We start from the raw sequence: 21,959 nt of genomic DNA, 5'->3' as shown, positions 1-21,959 counted from the left end.
CAGGACATGGCTGCGACAGACTTCCCAAATCCACCTTCGCTTTTATAGCCGTGGTCTCTCATCTTGATTACACGAAGTAATTTACTATTACTACTCTAAAATATGAATTACATCTGAAATAATCAAATACATGACATAGAATGATTAATAGTACATTTCCCTTTTTTTAGGAAATGACCTGTATGTATCTGTATGAAATCAATAACAGAATCAAATACTGCATTATCTTTAGTTACATTGATAATATTTATTTATGGAAAAACAGTGGAGAAATATCGCTGTTGCTTTCAGTATAAATGAAGCGGACATACCTGAGTGGCCGCGATCTAATCCTGTTTACATAAAGTAAGCCTGCTCCCAAGCAGGTTTACGCTTACGGATCTGTTGCTATGACAGCAAGTCCCGGATGAGCTTCGGAGAACTGAACGATCCAAGATCACGCGAAATCGTCAACAATCAAATCCAGCTAACTTACTTAGCGAGGTACGAAGAACGGACCCCAGGAGCTTTAAGAGTGTAATCTGAAATTAGTTCCAGCCTAGAATTCTTAGGCTCTGTAAGCCTTTTGCAGGTAAAAACACTTTGTGTTAATGCTTTGTGTTTTAATTAAAGACACAATGACATCTATCTTAGCACCTGGATAAACTAGCGTTTGACTTGTGCTGAATTTCTTTTGTTGTCCAAGTAGTATTCTCCCTTAAAAATGATAGTTAAAAAAAAAAAAAAAAAAAACACAACAACAACAACAACAACAACAACATCCATCAGTTGATGCTTTGGGTGAAGTGTTCTCCAGTGTACAGGCCATAGTGCATAATATCCCTCTGGGCTGCAGCCCACGACATTTGTTTGCTGCTGAAGCGGGCAGCCCAGTGGCCCTGAGGATCCACTGTCACCACCCCGCCTAGCCCCCCAAGTCTGGACTGCATACAGGCCAGGCCCAAGTCACTGGCATCTTCTACCGACCGACCTGACAAAAGAGGAGACACAAGAAACAGCACTTTAACTCTTTGTTTTAACTTAACAGTCCGGAGACGAGCTCATTTTTACAGTTAGCATTTGTGCTAAAGTCAAAACTCAAACGGTTTCAGGAAGAAAAGAAGACAAGCTTTACTGGGATAATTGGTATACTGAAGGGCAAATCAAGGAAAAACAAAAACCTAGGTCCAAATAGTTTCCAGGACCCCAGAAACAGTGTGTGCCAGTTCCATGGGTAAAAAGGCTTAGTCGTGGCTCCTCTGACGAGTTTTTTTTCGGGATGCAAATAAAACAAATGTGAGAGCTGAAGCTGTGTGTGGCAAAGTGTTACCAACCTCGCAGCTGGCTCTCAACTCCCTCAGCAACAGATTTGTGTATATAAACGTGTGTGTGTGTGTGTGTGTGTGTGTGTGTGTGTGTGTGTGTGTGTGTGCGTGTGTGTGTGTGTGTATATGTTTAGACATCTTTGTGAGGACAGAAAATTGGCATGCTACGATACTTTTGGGGACCAACAGTCACTTACGGGGACAGAATGCCCATCCCCACGAGTCTGAAGGCATTTTTTAAGCCCAAAGTGGGGTTTTAGTGTCGGGGTTACAACTAGGTTATGGTTAGGGTTAGGCATTCATTTTTGATGTTTCGGGCCAGGGTAAGCGGCTAGGGAAAGCATTATGTCAATAAGATGTCCTCACTAAGATATGAAAACAAGTGTGTGTGTGTGTGTGTGTGTGTGTGTGTGTTACCTTGCTCCATGTGGAACAGGATGAGTCTGGCCAGTGTAATCTTCATGATGGTCTCACCATGGCCTGTGGTGGACACTGCTCCTGACTGGTTGTCAGCATAGCCTCCAGACCCTGACGAAGACAAAATATTACAGCCGTCCTGCACAGCTTACTGAGATACCCTCTGGATCTAACTGCAGCTATAAGCAGGTTTGGAAGCTTTATGAAAATACTGGCGACACCCAGTGGCAGCCCTGGGAGAACAGCCGCTTCTTTAATGATAAACTAACAGATGGCTAATGCTGCTGTTGTGTAGTCACATTTCTAATAATTGAACGGCTAATGTTATTATGTGCACCAGTCGAGCATCATAAATTTTAGGATGACTGTTTAATATTTTGATGTTGTTGAAAGTATAGATTCTGTGTGTGCCGCCACCCCTAAGAAGCCCATGTAGGAGGCCACCCCTGATGCCTGTAATTGTCCTTAATGTATCTTTTTCATCTAAATTCAAAGGTAATGCCAGTGCTCCGGGCCCCTTATCGTCCCAGAGCACTGTCAAGTGTAAAAAAAACTTGGTGTGTACGTCAATGGTTAGCGCAGTAGTCCAGTCCAGCTTTTTTTCATTTGAGACAGCTAGCCAAGGTAAAGCCATACCTTCCAGCTAATGTCTTTGAACATCTGTGGATAGTTTTGCTCTTCTGAGTGGGGTGAATTATTTCTTAAGTCAGCTTTAGCCAACAGCAGTCCAGACAACCTTACTTCCATTCATTCGAGTCTGATCTCCCCACCAAGTTTGTGGTTTTGGTGCCTTTTGGAACATTTGAATGTAATTATTTGGCAAATATTATGGCTGTTTGTGCAACATTGTGGCAGCTGAAACACTAAATGCAATATCCAAGTCATTGAGCAAGCCACTTAGACACATGGGTGTCGGACTGAATACATCTGTCTTTTATATACAGTCTATCTGCATGCCACCTTGTATTTTCTTGAAATAGCATTTGGACATTTAATACTGTCAATAAAGAGGTTCTGCTATGAAGTGTTGAAGATGTTGTTATTAAAAGCAAAATTTTCATCTGCACATGGATGCAATTACACATTTATTTCACTAGATGGAAGACTAAGGCTTTCCCTTAAATTCTCTTGAACTGAACCACAGCAGGCAGCAACACTGTATTGTTGTGATTCAGACTTTTGCTTCTTCTAATCAAATGAATGAAATAAGTGAATTCCTTCATTCCAGTTCCTTTTGCAAAAGCAGCCCACTGCTTTAAAACTTTGATTCTGCACATTTGTCTCTTTAATCAATGTTCTGCACTAGTTTTGGACATTTTGCCCAAGTTTTGCAGACAGTCTTTTTTTCTTTTTTTAATTCAAGCATTTGTTTCAAAACATATCTGAAATCAGTCCACAGTGTCCTAACACTCCTGTCACTCATTTATCGATAGTGACAGATTAGACGGGATTGACACAACGACCAAAATCGAGTTGCTGCCATTTACCAAACTGGACTAGGATTTAGCCACTGATATCACAGCGTACACCTACATTTAAATATAATTTAGGTTAGAGCTTTTTTCCCTCCATAAGAAGAATTGAATCAAATATTAACCATGCTCACATTGTTCACTAAATAACTATTCATTTTGGCCAAGACTGGCCAAAGGTTAACAGCCCAGCGAAGACACAAAAGCTATTACAACTGTATGTAAATTACCAGATGGGTGTGACCTGACCTATGATGGGGGTGTCACCCACACGACCTTCCATCTTGTTCAGCATCCCACCAGTGGAAGTCGCACAGGCTACGTTGCCCTCTAAATCAACTGCTACTGCACCAACCGTGCCTGCTTTCCCCCTACAAAAGAGAGCAGAGCAGCAGAACATGTCTGAGAGCTCTAGTTTTATTTTGTTGTTTTGCTTTTTCCTCTCCGTCTGTCGAATACACTCAGCAGCCAATTCATTAGGTACTCTTGTTTAACTGCTCATTAATGCAGACGTCTATGCAGTTTTCTGCAGACTGGTAAAAAGGCCTGGAAAAGCTCTGCTTCTCTAAGATGCTTGTTTTTTAAATCCCTAATCATGTTGCTGACCCGCTGTTAATTCACCCAATTAGTTGCCAAATATTCCTTTTCAGTCATTTTTTTAATTCAAAGTGAGATAACATCTTTCTGGGTTTGTGTAAGTCCTGCAAAGACTTGCTTCCTCCCTTCATCTACACTAAGAGACGTGAGTGAAGGAAGTCAGGGTCCACATTATGCAACACTGAGCTTATGGATCAGTGCGTGCACGGCAGAGATGTCTATTGATCGGTTACCTACTACAAGGGGTCAATGCATTTCTGGATATTACTTAAAAAAAACAAAAACAAAAAAAACTAATGGTAGCAGCTTAAAACTGTTATGTCTCACATTTGGGACTCCACAGGGTTGGCATCAGGTGCAAGGTTCTTCCTCCAGCGCATGCGGGAATATTCAGTGATGAGGGACTCCTGAGGGACCTCCTCGATCCCCATGGATCGAGCAAACTGATTAGCACCTTCGGCTGTCAGACACGCATGACTGGTCTGAAGCAAAGATCAAAGTTCACACCGTAAACAGTTACAGAGCACATTTGAAATACTGTTTGTGCTTCGTCCACACTATACTGATGGCTTCAGTTCAAGCATATAGAATTTTGTTCTTATCAGAAGAAGAAATCCTAGCTACAGCTGTAAACAGGCTGTAATCAGCACCTTTATCTACATGGATAGATAAAGGTGCTGATGAAGGCAGAAAGGTCCTCTACGCATCCATCGTGTGTTTTCCTATAAAAATCCACACATGCATGATTCCACACAGTTCCTGCAGTTCAGTCAGGAGAAACATACATACCTTGTCCATAACAAGTCTTGCTAGCTGGATGGGGTTAGCTATGTTGCGTACTGCGGACACCGCTCCGCTTGCCAGTGTTTTGCCATCCATCACAATGGCGTCCATCTCCACCTCTCCTTTGACGTTCAGCACTGACCCACAGCCTAAAATATAATTCGAGAAATGATGCAGCTCCAAGAATCTTTAGTGTCCTGCAGTGACATATGGCCTGTTGGTGTTTCTTAGGTGATCAGGGCTGCAGGCACCAGGTTTACTCAACAGTTAAACTGTTTGTTTCTTTTCATCCCAACAGATTCTTATTGACTGCTTTACTTTCACAAAAGAGATACCACAACATCAGTGAAATATATAAAATCATATAATTAAGGAAAATCTGTGTGGTATATTGGTCATATTTTTTTTTACTGCAGTGGTTTTTGATTCCTTGTACAATCCAATATTTACAATTTTCTTACACCCTCTCAGTATAAAAAAAAAAAAACTAAATAGGTAATATGTTCATTTCTTTCTGTTCATAGTAATAGCATATCTATAGTATGTGACAATACATAGTAAAACTCTATGAGTTTCTCCATTACCTGCATTGAAGGCAGGGTTATTCTCCAGCTGGATCACAGTCTCCACCACAGCATCCATGCTGCTGCCCCCTCCCTTGAGGATAGCGTGCCCTGTCCGCACTGCTGCACACACCCCTGAAATGGACAGTTGCAACCGCTCCTTTGGGATAAACCCTGCCCCTCCATGCACCACCACCACTGGCAAGAGGTCAGTCATCTGGCAAGAAGTGTCACTCAAATAATATCTGGTGAATCTTTCAGTGAAAACAGATATTTTTAACACACACACACACACACACACACACACACACACACACACACACACACACACGGGTTGTGTTAAGCAACAGGTATAAAAAGGCCAAAATGTCTTTTTACAAAATAAGACTGCAGCACAAACACTGCTTAACAGATATATTATACCTGTGATAAAAACAAGAAAGTACAAATATTCTAGACATCTGTTAAAAAAAACAATCAAACAAAAAAAGCAAAAGAATAAATAAATTTATACCCAAACATGGCAGATTCTTTAGATAACTCTGACAGAGTTTGATGAGCAGAGAACAAATTGCTGTGCTGTGCAAGTAAAAGCGTTTGCTGACCGGAAGGTGAATGGTTTGGGTGAGGTCCAGCTCCAGAAATTCAAAAAAAGTTATCTCCAACTGGTAAATCATTTGCATGTTTTGGTCAAGAGCTTCTCTTTATCAGCGAGGTTGTTTTTAAGTTTTTTTAAAAGAACACACTGCACACCATATGCGCATATGCCAACTCTATGGGAATTCACCTTGTTGGTGCAAAAATATGATTTTAAGCCTGTCAAACTGAGCTGTCATTGCAGAGTCAACTAAACAAATTGGGAGGAAATTGTGTTTTGGTGCAATTTAAAATTTATTCTTTCAGTCAACTTTTTTTTTAAATCAGGATCAGAATACTGAATACTGAATGTTGAATGTGAAAGTGTTAATTGGCTCAACAAACAAAAACATTTCTCTGAAAATGGTCAGGTACAAGGACTGGACTGAAAATGAGTGAAAGAGTTGTTTACCCAAAGGAAAACTTTCAGACTTTCAGAAAGGCTGGAAAACTATTGCTCAACACTATTGCACAATGGTGTTGAGCAACCAACTCTCCCCAGATCTGTCGATCCAGTAGCAGTTTTAGATACAGGCGACACGGGCGGTTGCCCGGGGCGGCATCGTGGTGGGGGGCGGCATCACGGGCATCGGCAAAAAAAAAAAAAAAAAAAAAAAAATTGCTCGTACTCATGCTGCCCCGACATCAGCCAGCGCATACTGGGAATGGCATAGGCACCGATTGGTTTTCAATCGCCCATTTGCTGGGAGTAAGGGCGCCCTCCTTTTGCGAGGTGCGCCTGCTGCTTGCGGCACAGGGAGGAGAGGGCGGGGCGGCGGGGGATTCTCTGGCTGGAGCAGCATCTAATAACCAACTCGCAAAATAAAACAAAATAAAAACAAACTAACAACAGGAAAACAGGAGTGTTCGCCCAGGGCGCCAAATAGGCTAGGACCGCCACTGTGTCGATCAATTATGTGGCGATGTGTGTCACACGTTAATCTGGTTCCAAGCTATGGCACTTGGCCTCAGGTGGTGATACTGGACTTAATTTGAGTGCACACAAAGTAAACTGCACGCTTTAATTGTGAAGCGACAACGCTGACATCGGAGTAACAAAATACGGAAATATGAACATAAAGCGCAGATTCCCCACAACGTTAACGTTAACAGCGTCGGGGGTGGCCTATATTTGTTTGTTCCGTAGTGATAGACGTAATGACAGCAACATCAGGAAGAATGAACACGAGAAGCTCAAGAAGCACCAGGGGCTCAGAGAAGAGCTCGAGAAGAGCTCGAGAAGATGTGGAGGGTGAAGGTAACAGCGCTCGGTGCAGTGACTCCCAACCTGGGCAAGTGGCTTCAGCAGATCCCAGGAACAACATCCGAGATCTCTGTGCAGAAGAGCGCAGTCCTAGGAACCGCAGAGAGACTGCGCAGGAGCCTCGAGCTCCCAGGTCTCTGGTAGAGGACCCGAACTTGCCCGCTGAGGCGAAAGGGGAATAATTATTTGAATATCTATCCTGCATATTTAAAATACAACGGAGTTTCACACACTCGAATTACTGGCTAAACACTTCCGGGAACTATCTGAAGGCGCACATGGGTCATGTGACGATGCCTTATTTGTTCCCCATTTACGCGACTCAGTAACAAAGGCCGTTGTAATTACAGGGAATAATTGAATATTTAGGAGCCGTGTACCGAAATATGGTAACTGAAAAGCCGAGGCAAATAGGGTCAGTTTGTCTAACAGTGTAACAGCAAACCAGCAGGCCTCATGGTATAGAAAATTCAACATCTCTTAAATTCTTTTCTTAAAATTATTCTCGGTGCACTCAAACTAATCCTCACTATTCCGTCACGCTACCGGACACGCGCCTTTTTCACCGCCAGCGTATGAAAAACGTAAACGTATGATGATATGAAAGTAAGCATATAAACATATGCTGACTTACCACGCAGCAAATGGATCCAAACACACGCGTCTGCACCTTCAAATATCACTGCAGGCATGCAAAATCCAGAAGAAGCAGGAGTACTTCCGGTATATGAAATTGACGCTTTCAAAATAATAAAAAAAAAGACTCCTTAAACCAGACCAACAATATTTATGTTTACATTAGGGCAGCACACGACAAAGGTGAAATCTGCAAATGGGAGAATGTTGATAAAAAATCTGGTCTATACGATATCATACAGGCTATTGTAATTATACTATACTATAATTTTTTTTAAGGTACCAACTGGAGTGATGCTTTTTAAAAAAATTATTCCAAGTCTTTTAATACAGATTTGTTTTTATTAAGAAATAAAACATGGCTGATTTCCTTTTATGGTGTGGCTTACTTACTGCAGCGCATGAGGACTCAGTTCAAATAATCTACACCTGTACCGGACAATTTTAAGACTCTGCTAGCTCTTTATGCCAAATTGACCATGCTGAATGGAAGACTGCATAGATATGCCCAAATGTACAGGCTATCTTTTATTGTGCAATGTTTTATGGCATTCTGTAACCCTGCAGATAGTTTACAGGCCCTCTAATACATGCAGACTGCTGCCATTCTCTGCAGGTATGTACACATGAAGCAAACAGATAATGGAAGTTCAAAATTAGTAAAATCGCATAAACCATGTTTAGCCTGTTAAGTTTTAGTTTAAATTCAATTCAGTTCAATTTTATTTATATAGCGCCAAATCACAACAAAAGTCGCCTCAAGGCGCTTTATATTGTACAATAGATCGCACAGTAATAAATACAGAGAAAACCCCAACAATCATATCATATGACCCCCTATGAGCAAGCACTTTGGCGACAGTGGGAAGGAAAAACTCCCTTTTAACAGGAAGAAACCTCCGGCAGAACCAGGCTCAGGGAGGGGCGGCCATCTGCTGCGACCAGTTGGGGTGAAGAAGGAAAACAGGATGAAAGACATGCTGTGGAAGAGAGACAGAAATTAATAACAGATATGATTCGATGCAGAGAGGTCTATTAACACATAGTGAGTGGCTGGAAAGGAAAAACTCAATGCATCATGGGAATCCCGGCAGCCTACGTCTATTGCAGCATAACTAAGGGAGGATTCAGGGTCACCTGGTCCAGCCCTAACTATATGCTTTAGCAAAAGGAAAGTTTTAAGCCTAATCTTGAAAGTAGAGATAGTGTCTGTCTCCCGAATCCAAACTGGAAGCTGGTTCCACAGAAGAGGAGCCTGAAAACTGAAGGCTCTACCTCCCATTCTACTTTTAAATACTCTAGGAACAACAAGTAGGCCTGCAGAGCGAGAGCGAAGTGCTCTAATAGGGTGATATGGTACCACAAGGTCATTAAGATAAGATGGGGCCTGATTATTTAAGACCTTGTATGTGAGGAGCAGGATTTTGAATTCAATTCTGGATTTAACAGGAAGCCAATGAAGGAAGCCAAAACAGGAGAAATATGTTCTCTCTTCCTAGTCCCTGTCAGGACTCTTGCTGCAGCATTTTGGATTAGCTGAAGACTTTTCAGGGAGTTTTTAGGACATCCTGATAATAAAGAATTACAGTAGTCCAGCCTGGAAGTAATGAAGGCATGAACTAGTTTTTCAGCATCACTCTGAGACAGGATATTTCTAATTTTAGAGATGTTGCGCAAATGGAAGAAAGCAGTCTTACATATTTGTTTAATATGTGCGTTAAAGGACATGTCCTGGTCAAAAATGACTCCAAGGTTTCTCACAGTGTTACTGGAGGCCAAGGTAATGCCATCCAGAGTAAGAATCTGCTTAGATACCATATTTCTAAGATTTTCAGGGCCGAGTACAATAACCTCAGTTTTATCTGAATTAAGAAGCAGAAAGTTAGCGGCCATCCAGGTCTTTATGTCCTTAAGACATTCCTGCAGTTTAACTAATTGGTCTGTGATACCTGGCTTCATGGATAGATAGAGCTGCGTGTCATCTGCATAGCAGTGAAAATTTATGCTATGTCTTCTAATGATGCTGCCTAAAGGAAGCATGTATAATGTAAATAGAATTGGTCCTAGCACTGAACCCTGTGGAACGCCATAATTGACCTTAGTGTGTGAAGAGGACTCTCCATTTACTTGAACAAATTGGAGTCTATTAGATAGATATGATACAAACCACTGCAGTACAGTACCTGTAATACCTACAGCATGTTCTAATCGCTCTAATAGGATATTATGATCAACAGTATCAAACGCAGCACTAAGGTCTAGCAGGACAAGCACAGAGATGAGTCCACTGTCAGAGGCCATAAGAAGATCATTTGTAACCTTCACTAAAGCTGTTTCTGTGCTGTGATGAGCTCTGAAACCTGACTGAAACTCTTCAAATAAGTCATTCCTCTGCAGATGATCTGTTAGCTGTTTGACAACTACTCTTTCAAGGATTTTTGATATAAAAGGAAGGTTGGAGATTGGCCTGTAATTAGCTAAGACAGCTGGGTCTAGAGATGGCTTTTTAAGTAAAGGTTTAACTACAGCCAGCTTGAAGGCCTGTGGTACATAGCCGATTATTAGAGATAGGTTGATCATACTTAAGATCGAAGAATTAATTAATGGCAGGACTTCTTTGAGCAGTTTTGTAGGAATGGGGTCTAAAAGACACGTTGATGGTTTGGAGGAATTAATTATTGAAGTTAACTCAGAAAGATCAATTGGAGAAAAGAGTCTAACTTAACATCGATGGTACTAAAAGTAGCTGTAGACGATATTACATCTGTGGGATGATTATTGGTAATTTTTTCTCTAATGATAAAAATTTTATTTGTGAAGAAGTTCATGAAGTCATTACTAGTTAACGTTAAAGGGATTGTTGGCTCAGTAGAGCTCTGACTTTTGTCAGCCTGGCTACAGTGCTGAAGAGAAACCTGGGGTTGTTCTTATTTTCTTCAATCAGTGACGAATAGTAAGATGTTCTGGCTTTATGGAGGGCTTTCTTATAAAGCAGCAAACTATTTCTCCAGGCTAAATGATGATCCTCTAAATTTGTGACACGCCATTTCCTCTCCAGCTTACGAGTTATCTGCTTTAGGCTACGTGTTTGAGAATTATACCACGGAGTCAGGGACTTTGGATTTGAGGCCTTAGTTTTCACAGGAGCTACAGTATCCAGAGTCGTACGTGAGTGAGGAGGTAAAATTATTAACAAGATAATCAACCTCTGTAGGAGTAGCGTTCAGATAGCTGCTCTGCTCTGTGTTGGTACAGGGCATTGAAGATGATAACAGTGGGTGGATTATATTCTTAAACTTAGTTACAGCACTTTCAGAAAGACATCTACTTTGATAAAGTCTACTCTCCATTGCTGTGTAATCAATTATTGTAAATGTAAATGTTATCAGGAAATGATCAGACAGCAGAGGGTTTTCAGGAAACACTGTTAAATGTTCAGTTTCTATGCCATATGTTAAAACAAGATCTAGAGTGTGATTAAAGTGGTGGGTGGGTTCTTTTACATTTTGAGAGAAGCCAATTGAGTCTAATAACAGATTAAATGCGATGTTGAGGCTGTCATTTTAGCATCTACATGGATGTTAAAATCACCCACAATAATTATTTTATCTGAGCTGAGCACTAAATCAGATAAAAGTCTGAGAAATCAGAGAGAAACTCTGTGTAAGGCCCAGGTGGACGATAGATGATAACAAGTAAAACTGGTTTCTGAGTTTTACAGCTGGGGTGGACGAGGCTAAGCATCAGGCTTTCAAATGAATTAAAAGTCTGTCTTGGTCTTTCGTTAATTAATAGACTGGTGTGAAAAATTGCTGCCACACCGCCCCATCGGCCTGTGCTTCGAGATTTCTGGTAGTTAGAATGACTCGGGGGTGTTGATTCATTTAAACTAACATACTCATCCTGCTGCAACCAGGTTCCTGTAAGGCAGAGTAAATCGATTTGTTGATCAATTATTAAGTCATGTACTAACAGAGACTTGGAGAGAGAGACCTAATATTTAATAATCCACATTTCACTGTTTTACTCTTTGGTTCAGATGTGGATACTGTATTGCTCTTTCTTTGTGATTTTTATGTTTAAGTTGTTTATTGCTGGTTTTTAGTTTGTTTTTTGTCTGTTTGGGAGCTGACACAGTCTCTATGGAGATGGGTTTTTGGGGGGTAGCAGGAGGAGAGAAGCTGCAGAGAGGCGTGTAAGACTGCAACTCTGCTTCCTGGTCCCAACTCTGGATAGTCATATTTTGGGGAGTTTAATAAATTGGTCCATATTTCTAGAAATGAGAGCTGCTCCATCCAAAGTGGGATGGATGCCGTCTCTCCTAACAAGACCAGGTTTCCTCCAGAAGGTTTGCCAATTATCTATGAAGCCCACATCGTTTCTGGGACACCACTCAGACAGCCAGCAATTTAAGGAGAACATGCGGCTAAACATGTCACTCCTGGTCTGATTGGGGAGGGGACCAGAGAAAACTACAGAGTCCGACATTGTTTTGGCAAAGCTACACACCGATTCAATATTGATTTTAGTGACCTCCGATTGGCGTAACCAGGTGTCATTACTGGCGACGTGAATTATGATCTTACTGTATTTACGTTTACCCTTAGCCAGCAGTTTTAAATTTCCTTCAATGTCGCCTGCAATGGCCCCTGGAAGACAATTGACTATGGTTGCCGGTGTCTCTAGCTTCACATGTCTGAGAACAGAATCGCCAATTACGGAGTTTGACCCCGGCGGTGTGTCGCCGAGTGGGGAAAAACGGTTAGACACATGAACAGGTTGGTGGTGTACCTGGGGCTTCAGTTTAAGACTATGCTTCCTCCTCACCGTCACCCAGCCGCCCTCTTTCCCCAGCTGCTTGGGGTCTGCCGGGGAACAGCTAGCGGGGCCTACGCTATCTTCGGCTGCACCAGCTACAGGGGCCTGGCTAGCTACGGGTGAATGAAGGGTGCGAAGCCGAGTCTCCAATTCAGTAATCCTGGCCTCCAGAGCTGCAAATATGCTACATTTGTTACAGGTATCATTACTGCTAAAGGAGGCCGAGGAGTAACTAAACATCTGACACAATGAGCAGGAAAGTGCAGGAGGTTGTGTGTGGGGGAGGGACAGGTGAAGTAGCCATGGTGCTAACGAGTCGGCTACGAGCTAAGCTAAGCTAGCGAAACAGTACAGAGACAGTGAGTGAATACTTTGGCTATAAATTAGGCAGTGAGCACACAGAAAGGGTGATTCAGATGAAGCACGTTAAGATTATACTATGAAAAAGGGATGTATCAAAAGATTTAAATTAAATTGCTAAGCAGAAAAGCTACTCAGAAACACCACTGTGTTTGAGCAGGAACAGGAAGTGATACTCTACCACAAAGCGAGCGAACACCAAGTGACAGCGCCAAGTTCATTTCACATAGATTTAGAGACGTCTTACACCCTATATTGGTTCGAGATCAGTTATCAAAACACAGACTATTTTTACTGACTACATTTACTCCCTACATTTTTAAACAAATCCATCCATCCATTTTCTTCTGTTTATACTTGTCAGGGAGGCTGTCCAAGCTACCAGAGGGTGAGAGGCAGGGTACTCCCTGGACAGGTCACCAGTCTGTCGCAGGGCCAACATAGAGGGACAGATAACCTTTCACACCCACATTCACACCTATGGGCAATTTAGAATAAGCAATTAACCTAACTCCACTGACTGCATGTCTTTGGACTGTAGGAGGAAGCCGGAGTACCCTGAGAGAACCCAAGCAAACACGGGGAGAACATGCAAACGCCACACAGAAAGGTCCCAGCCAGGTGGTGGAATCAAACTTAGGACCTTCTTGCTCTGAGGCAACAGTACCACTGTGCCAAATAAAGCCATTTTTTAAAAAACAATATCTGCGCTCAGGTATGCACCAGCTCACTCCCGGTGGCTACTTGGCAGGGCCTGGTGCCTGTCGCTCGGTCAGGCCTCTTCCGGGGCAAAGGGGGCCCTCGGGCCTCCGGCCTCAGGGCCTGCAACTCGGTTCACTCTGGCACAGCTGGCTGCCGGCAGAGCCGGCGGGCACGCCGGTGCAGCCCCCTCTGGCTTCTGCTCCGTGGCTACTGGGTGACCCCTTGTCTGGGGATCTCCTCAGCCCTTCCCAGGAGGGTGGCACGGATGCCCCTCCGGTGGTACTCCTTGGGCTCTCGCACTCTGGGGCCTCTGGATGTCTGGAGCCTGGATCTCCTCCATGCCTGCTTCATGCCCTGGGGACGGGGCTATGGCCTCCACACCCTCTAGCAGACCGTTACATGGGGAAACTTTTTTTTTGTATACAAAGCGCTGATCCACACAGGTGTGCACACGGGTGTTCACTGTTCGTAGACATAAACTACACCTTTCTTAGCTGCTACTTCAAAGCACATTGTGCGCTGTCTGTCCTGCGTGCTGCACAACAACATTCAATATTTAGTATTTACTGCTGTTCACACTTAGCTAGATTAACCTGATGGTGTTGTGTTTAGTATGTTGCTTTGTTTTTTTGTTTTTTTTGCTTGTTTTCTCTTCTTTTTCTCTCAACAGGTGATCCAGGAGATTTTCTTTTTTTCTCTTTGTCTTTGTAAGTGCCCTTTCTAACTGTCCCTTTTCCCTTCTGTTTTTCTTTTCCTTCCTCTCTTTCTTTCTCCCTTTCCTATCCTCCAGTCATGTCTGTCCCATCTGTAACAACTGAAAATAAAGTAAATGATAACAACAAAGTTTGATCAAATGGACCAATACGGCAATGCCATGATGATCCATTTGGCAAAATAAATCCATTTGGTATCCTTGTTGGTTTTCAGACAACAATTCTGACGGCTAAAGAACCAAATGGGACAGGCAAAAAAAACAAACAAACAAACCAAAAAAAACAAACAATATCTGTACTTCTAGTCCTTAAATTTTCAAAACAGGCTTGTTTTTTTTTTTGTTTTTTTTTTGCTTTAATGGATTTGGGTCGAGTTATTATTTCCTTACTGCAAGCCTTTAAACATCAACCCGATTTGAACCTAAACAGTAACACATGAAATGAAATTCTGTTTCTTTATTAATCATTAGAGAATGTTGCATAAAAAGAGACGACGTGTGCCAAAGTCAGGGGTTAAAGGTGGGGATGTGTTTTTGTTGTTTTTGCCATAACACCAGAGTGAAGTTCCCCCCCCCTTCAAATCAAACAAAATTGGTGTCAGTCAATTGTGCTACGTTTGTGCTGCAAATTTTTTGTTAGAGGTCATCCAAGGTCAACCAGCCCCTTTCTTTATTGTGAAAAGGTTGTGATGATTGATCTTTTGACCTTTAAACTTTCACTAATACATTCTTTAAAACAAAACCAGCACAAATGAAAATTTTAGCAGCACAAACGTAGCACAATTGCTTGACATCAATTTTGTTTGATTTGGGTATTGTGGGGGTGCTGGTTGACCATGGATGACATCTGGAAACTTTTATTAGTATCTTTAAAATGATAGCGGCACAAACCAGCACAAATGTAGCAAAAACATTTGACACTAGAAAAGGTGGGGGGCTAACTTCACTCATGTCACCAGAACAACTGCAGGTTCCCGTAAGTTGCAGTGTTTCAGCACCTAGCTAGCCCTGCTGAAGAGAAGCAAGCATAAAACTGGTGTCAAGCCAGCCCCAACTTAGTTTTGAGTGTGTATATTAAGTTATATGGTAAGAGATGTGGAGACCTGATTTCAAAATAAAAGCCAACTTCGTTTGAATTCAGCTTCAACATTAACACATTCAGTCCATAATAACAAATTTTAGTTAGTGTTGTTTCCACATTTTAATGTTAGACCCACAGGACACACCCTAGTACTCGAGTAGTACCTTTGCCAATATCAAGGCAGTCCTTTTTTGGATTTCAAAGTAAAAGCCTTCTGAATTTTCCTTTCTGAGCTACTCTTTCAAGAATTTCAGAATGCTGTAAAAAGGAAAATTCCTGTCTCCAAACTCTAATTTCACTCTAGATCAACAAGATACACTCTCACAGGGGTACTGTGTCCATGTCAAGTAAGTCTGATTGTGAATTTCTTAGTAAGAGCCCTTTATATGCACAACTTCTCAAATGATTGGGGATGCTGTTAAAAGGTAAATTGCTGTTTCCACAATTGCAGTATATTTTGACACTACAGACCCTCAAGGTGGCATATTGTTAATATCAAGTCAATCTGATTTTGCATTTCAGAGTAAAACCCCTTTGAATTTGCTTGTATATGAGCTACTTTTTATAATTAAATGAGGGAGAAAAATTACTGTTTCCACAGTACATTGAGTTCATATCAACCATACAAGTCCTTACAGTGGTACCATGTCAATCTCAAATCAGTCTGATTTTGCATTTCAGAGTAAAAGCCCTTTGACTTTGTCTATGTGACCTTACTTTTCAGTGACTTTAAAATCCTGTTAAAAGGAAAATCCCTGTTCTCGTGGAATAATTTCACTCTAAATCAATAACATACTGCCTCAAAGCTGTACACTGTCAAAATCAAGTCTTTCTGGTCTTGGGTTTAAAAAAAATTTCCCTTGGAAATGTTTTATAGGCAGTTTGCTTTCTTTATTCAGAATGATATCATATTTCCACAGACATGGAGGTACCATCAATTATGAGGTACTAGCAATTTCAGCTTGATTTTACTTCACCTTTTATGATTTGATTCAGTCATAATCAAATGACTCTGATTTTGTATTTCAAAATGAAAACCTTCTGATATATTTAATATCAAAAGCACTCAAGTCATGTGACAGGGAAGAACTGATGAGTCTCAAGCCCAAGCATATTTTAGGGTAAAGGTACTGAAATGTAACAACTAATACAACAGAAGGCTGGAGCTCAAATTGCAGATAAAAAGCATGAAGGATGTGCAGAAAGGAATAAAGATAATTACTGGGACTTAGGTGAGTTGCAGGTTGTCTGGTTCCTGTATTGATGAAGTCAACACCATCAAAGTTTAAGAACTATCAACCAACTGCCATCATGTGTGATAAAGGATGATAAAGGACAGGATGTTGACATGGCAGCGGTCCCCAACCCCCGGGCCTCGGACCGGTACCGGTCCGTGAGTCGTTTGGTACCGGGCCGCGAGAGTTGAGGCTCAGGTGTGAAATGTATGGTTTTCAGGGTTTTTATCGGTTTTCAGCGTTATTTTGTTATCGTTTTTATCGTTAACTCGGTTTTCCTGGGTGTGTGTTATGAATAAATCTTCTTTTTTTCGGTACCGGCACTAGTTTTATTTTGTTGTATTCATCCGCGACACCTTATTGCCGGTCCGTAAAAATATTGTCGGCCATAAACCGGTCCGTGGCGCAAAAAAGGTTGGGGACCGCTGGACATGGTGTCTATCTGGGTGTCCATGCTAAAAACTGGATGAACTGGAAGACCAACACAGTAACAATATACAAAAAGAGGAAAATGATTTTCATTGCTATAGTATGTTGTGTTTAAATTATTGCATTATCCATGCCGAAGTGTGGGCTTTTACTTTGAAATTAAATATCAGATTGACTTGACATTGACATAATACCCCTGTGAGGGTGTTAACTTTTCTATAGACTGCAATCAGCCTGTGGAAACAGGAATTTTCTTTTTAACAGAATTCTGAAGTTATTGAAAGAGTAACTCAAAAAGGAAAATTCATAGGACTTTTACTTTAAAGTCCAAAAGATGACGGCCTAGATATTGATAAGGTACTATTAGAGGGTGTGTCCTGTGGATCTAACGTGTGGCGTGTGGAAACAAGACTAACTAATATTTGTTATTATGAGCTAAATGTGTTAATGCTATAGCTGAATTCAAGAAAATCATAATTTTCTGTGTTTTTATTAACTTCTTGTTTTCTTTTACATACAACAAAGACAAAAGACATTTTAAGCACTTAAAACCTGACAGAAGCTTCCACTCAGTCAGGGTCCAGCCCTCAATGTAACCGTACTACATTAAACTCAGAGTTTTATGTGAGACAGGTGTGGCTGGATGAACTGTACAGTTAGTCTCCAGCAATAATTTACAAAAACATTATTTGATAGTCACTTTAGGCTAAGGCAGGGATGTTTTTGGTGTCTCGTGTGTCAGCGTGCCACTGGCTCTCAACTAACAGCAGCAGGCCACCAGTGCGCTGACCGTGGTGCTGAAACAGAAACTGTGCGTTTACAGTGAGGTCTGAGCTCGTGTGGTTTACAAAGCAACATGCAGAGATCTTTGAGAGGAACTTAATGAGCAACTTGTGGAACTTTGTTTATTTCGGAATCAAAATATGCTTAATAATAAAGCTTTTTTTCTTGCCAAATCTGCATTTCGGGATAAAAATAGACCAGATGTGTTTCTATATTTAGATCACTGTAACACACGATCTTGTCTTACACAGTTTGTGTGATCTACACTCCCCACCTGTGGTTTATTTCCCGTATATGAATAGGGGTGTTTGGGCAGACCACACATTCTGTAACTAGAGGGTTGCATACTGACATACTGTAACTGTCACCTTATAAGCGTACATGTATGGCTATGTGGTAAACCTCACGCTCCCTTCTGACTATTTTTCAGCATGGGGAAGTACTGTGTGTAGCGGGAGTAAGGGTTGCTAGAAGGGTAGACAAGGAGGATAGAAAGGAGAGAGAGAGGAAGAGAGGAAGGAACGAGGGAGAAAAAAGAGAGATGCGCGTCATCCTAACACGCAATCATTGTTGGGAGAGGAGGAGGAGGAGGAGAAGAGTCCCTGCACTCTTACTGCAAAGGGTTTCCTGCAGTGCTAGAAAAGGGTTCTTTAGCCCTGCATTCATTCATTTAAATCCAGCCTGTGTGTTTTAGATTTCTCCCTTTTTATAAGAATTTTGATTCAGAATCTTTCTGTCACTGTATTTTTCTGTTCTGTATGAGAAAGCCTAGAAATAACAATGGAAGAAACAGCATCGCTTAGATTTGGAGTCATGGAAGGTGTAAATAGCTCTCATTGTTAACTTGAAGACCCAAACATGATTAACATGTTACTGTAAACCTGTTATTATATCATCAACATCTTTTTAAAAACATATTTCTGCCTGCATGCATTGTAATACAATTGTACCTTTGCTGACGTCTCTTGGTGTAACCTGTAAATTTGATGTTATGTGTGCTACATAAACTGTATACTGAAAATGGATGAAATGTGAATCAAGTGCACATATGCCTCCAAACTGAATTGTCTCTGACAGCCAGCAGGGGGCAACTTATTTGGTTGGAAAAGAAGTCTGGTTCTATGAAGGTCCACAGCAAACTAGCCTCTGGCTCCTTTGCTCTATGTGCTGCTACTAAAGACTTTTCTGAAGATTTTATGATCTCAGTCACTATTTTCAAGTCTTACTAATAACAACATAATATCTATTTGGTCAATTGTGGCCCCCACTGGAGTCTAAAAGCAGCTTGTGCTACAGTGCAGCTTGGGCCGGCCTACCTTGTGAGTGACAAGCCGCTTTACTGTAACAAAACAGTGCCTTTTGTTTCTCCACTCCTTGATTGTGACATCTGGTTTGAAAAAGCTAAGATGGTGAAAACCAAAAATGGTCAGTTGAGTCTTCAAAAACAGCACTTTGCCAACTCATGGATGACATCATGGTAGCTTTGAGTTTGCCATTTAAGGAGCTTTTTTTAAAAAGTATTTTTCTAAGTTAAGCTAAAAACGGGCATAGTTTTCCTTTATTAAAGGGATCCTCAGTTTTTTTGACCATCAATTAAAGCTCCTTAATGAAATATAAAATGTATCCTAATTAAGTCTAAATGTGGTTTAAACTCTTGAAACAGACAACAAGAATAAATTAAGAGCTACATATAATTCTATAGTAATATGTAATTATAGTGTAACAAAGGGAAGGTTAGCCCCAACCTCGACTCACTTTTTTTAATAGATATTTTCCTTCAAAATATCCCGAAGCTACCCATTTTTTTCTCCCACATTTTAATTAGGATTATGAACCGGTATGGAGTGAAAAATACACCAGAACTTTTGTTTTAAAACACAACGCTATGAATAAAAGGATTCGTGTTTGGATGCGGTCACACAGCGTTAAACCCTCACAGTGGACCCTTAAAGGAACCCTTTATTTCCCGTGTGTGCTATAGACAGCCGTGAGCGCGCATCTTAACGGTGAGTGGAGCCCCCATTCTCAAATGAGGGCTGCGCACTCCCGCCGCAAGAGGAGTGAACGCGCTCGAGGGGCTGCGGTCCCATTGACTGTTCCGTCTCCCTGACAGCAGCATCAGCGGCGGCGCTGGAAAACAAGAAGTCGCCGCCTCGCCCCGCAGCCAAACAGCCGGCCCCGGCTCACCGAGCGAAGACCTGAGCCGCCTTCGGGGGACCCCCACCCCCCCGCTTCCCCCCTCCTCCTCCACCTCCTCCTCCTCTCTGCCCGGCCTGAAGGAAGGAAAAGAGGTCCTCCTCCCGCGTGTCATCATCCCGAGCGAGCGTGCGAGCGACCGCCGGAGACATGGGCTCCCCGTGAAACGGAGGCGGTGGAGGGGAGAGGCGGGCGGGCGGGCGGTGGGAGGGGGGAGAAGACAGCGGAGCAGCAAGAGGGAGAAGGAGCGGCTAAAACCGGGAACCGAAGCGCCACATCCACCGCTACCACCACCACCACCTCCTCTACTACTACTACTACTACTACCGCAGCTAGCGCCGAGCCCGCTGCCGCTGCCGCCGCCGCCCTGGGTGCCCCCCGCCACCGTCATGGGAACTCCGCATCAGATGCTCCAACCGCCGCTTTGTCCGTGGGCCATGTCGTGATCCGTGGGCTCCGCCAGCGGGTTTTCTATCCGTGATCCCGACCGAGGCTAGGAGGGAAGAGGAGGAGGAAGAGGAGGAGGTGGGAGAGAGGGAAGAGGAGGGGGGGCAAGGTGGTGGTGGTGGTGGCGGCGGCGGCGGGGAAGATGTTCGCCTCGGTGGGCCCTCGGGGCGGCCCGCGCCCACCCGTCGCCCCGGCCATCCCGGAGCCGGACCTCAGTCACCTGACGGAGGACGAGAGGAAGATCATCATGGCTGTGCTGGCTCGGCAGCGGGAGGAAGAGGCGAAAGAGGAGGCCATATTAAAGTAAGAGAGGGAAAGCAAAAAGATAATGTGTGTGTGTGTGAGAGAGAGAGAGAGAGAGAGACTAGGCCTGGGCAGTTTCCATTCTGAAGTCCATGAAAGTCTGCTCTGTATGGACACAGTGTGACAGCTGCAGGACCCGTGCTCCTCTCCACTGTATGTGATCATGTATGCATGTGTGTATGTGTGTGTGTACATCCTGCAGGTCACTCCACACACTCACTCACAGGCCCACGTAGCCTGCAGCTCTGTGCCGGAGGAACCTCACAGGCTTTAGTCCATGCATGTCCAAGTTCACAGATTTGGAACTCTCCTGTGGGGAGGCCCGCTGGATGTGAGGGCTCAGGTGTAACTTGTTAGGGAAGAAGAAGAAGGGGAAGGGGTGTGTCACCCAGCAGCAGCAGCAGCAGCAGCAGCATCCCCCTCCCAGATGAATCATACACATTTCTTCTGCACTTCTTTCCTTGAGATTGTCATCATCACCCAACGCCACTGCCCGAGTCAGGTGGAGAGTATTTGTACTTCCCCTGAAATATTTCACTGACAGAGCTGCAGCAGGAAATTGCAGGAGGCTCAGTGAAGCCTGGCACTGAGAATAGTAAAGCCCTCCCTGTTGGCTTTTATCTGTGCAGCATCCATCTCAACAGCTGCTGTTCTCAGCTCTGGGGTGCGGTTGAGCCTTTCCCAGCCTTATGCACTGTATGTAGGCCAGTGCTCTTGCAGCAGACATCACACAGGCTGTTAAAGAAACAGTGGGCCTCTAGCAGGGAAGGAAAAGGTGCCTGTGTCATGTTATTTTGAATCAAGAGTGACTTACATCGCTGTGTGTATCCTACCTCTTCTCCCCCACATTAAATGGAGAAAAGTCTGCTCCAGTTTGTTGCAGCAATAGGCTCAGGAACGAACCTATATGTTCACCCCCCTCCACCATCCCCCACACTCCTTACCCCCCCCCCACCCCCAGGACCAGAAAATGCATCAAGTTTAAGCGACGCCTTTTCTCATGTTTTCTGCATGTTATGCACGGGAGCCACACGCTTACATGTGCAAATAGAAAAGCAGAATGACCCACCTAAGAGAGGCGCTCCTCAAGCTTTACGTCCCTGTTCTATTTTAAGCCTCTGTGCGGAACGATGGCCCAGCACTGGAACGGAAGATCGATTCATTGCTTCTAAAGAAGGAAATGTCCAGTATATAGCTGCGGCCCTAAGTGGTTATGCATCA

The 21,959-nt window shown here is 42.9% G+C and overlaps 2 protein-coding genes across 11 annotated transcripts in view; one reads left to right on the top strand and one right to left on the bottom strand.

The window, feature by feature from the left end:
* Positions 1–381: 381 nt before the first annotated feature.
* asrgl1 (asparaginase and isoaspartyl peptidase 1) lies at positions 382–7,897 on the bottom strand. Of its 4 annotated transcripts, none has more exons than XM_031741129.2 (7): positions 7,671–7,897; positions 5,158–5,390; positions 4,580–4,722; positions 4,118–4,272; positions 3,443–3,564; positions 1,722–1,832; positions 382–970 (listed from the first exon to the last, which is right to left on the bottom strand). In XM_031741129.2, the coding sequence occupies exons 2-7, from the start codon at positions 5,351–5,353 to the stop codon at positions 765–767; spliced, it is 933 nt and encodes a 310-aa protein (XP_031596989.1). In that variant the 5' UTR covers positions 5,354–5,390; positions 7,671–7,897; the 3' UTR covers positions 382–764. The 4 variants fall into 4 exon arrangements, with proteins under 4 accessions (XP_031596989.1, XP_039478110.1, XP_031596990.1 ...); XM_039622176.1 differs by lacking the exon at positions 7,671–7,897 and adding an exon at positions 7,061–7,651; XM_031741130.2 differs by lacking the exon at positions 7,671–7,897 and adding an exon at positions 6,185–6,358.
* A 12,287-nt stretch (positions 7,898–20,184) lies between these two features.
* Positions 20,185–21,959, top strand: part of LOC116321318 (regulating synaptic membrane exocytosis protein 1-like) — a 116,471-nt gene continuing 114,696 nt past the window's right edge. For all 7 annotated transcript variants that reach the window (XM_039621962.1, XM_039621958.1, XM_039621963.1 and 4 more), the window contains exon 1: positions 20,185–20,738. In XM_039621962.1, the coding sequence (XP_039477896.1) occupies positions 20,578–20,738 (161 nt within the window). In that variant the 5' untranslated portion in view covers positions 20,185–20,577. The remainder of the gene's footprint in view (positions 20,739–21,959) is intronic.

The sequence above is a fragment of the Oreochromis aureus genome, linkage group 13 (genome assembly GCF_013358895.1).
Source record: "Oreochromis aureus strain Israel breed Guangdong linkage group 13, ZZ_aureus, whole genome shotgun sequence".
NCBI lineage: Eukaryota > Metazoa > Chordata > Actinopteri > Cichliformes > Cichlidae > Oreochromis > Oreochromis aureus.
Note: the sequence above shows the minus strand (reverse complement) of the source record. Positions and strands in the feature narration are given on the sequence as shown.

What these genes read in the sequence shown, in the direction of transcription:
- asrgl1 (XM_031741127.2), bottom strand. An exon ending in GGGTGACACCCCCATCATAG is followed by an intron (nt 1,833 to 3,442) that starts GTCAGGTCACAC and finishes TGTCTTCGTCAG; the next exon opens with GGTCTGGAGGCTATGCTGAC. An exon ending in CCTGTTCCACATGGAGCAAG is followed by an intron (nt 971 to 1,721) that starts GTAACACACACA and finishes CTCTTTTGTCAG; the next exon opens with GTCGGTCGGTAGAAGATGCC.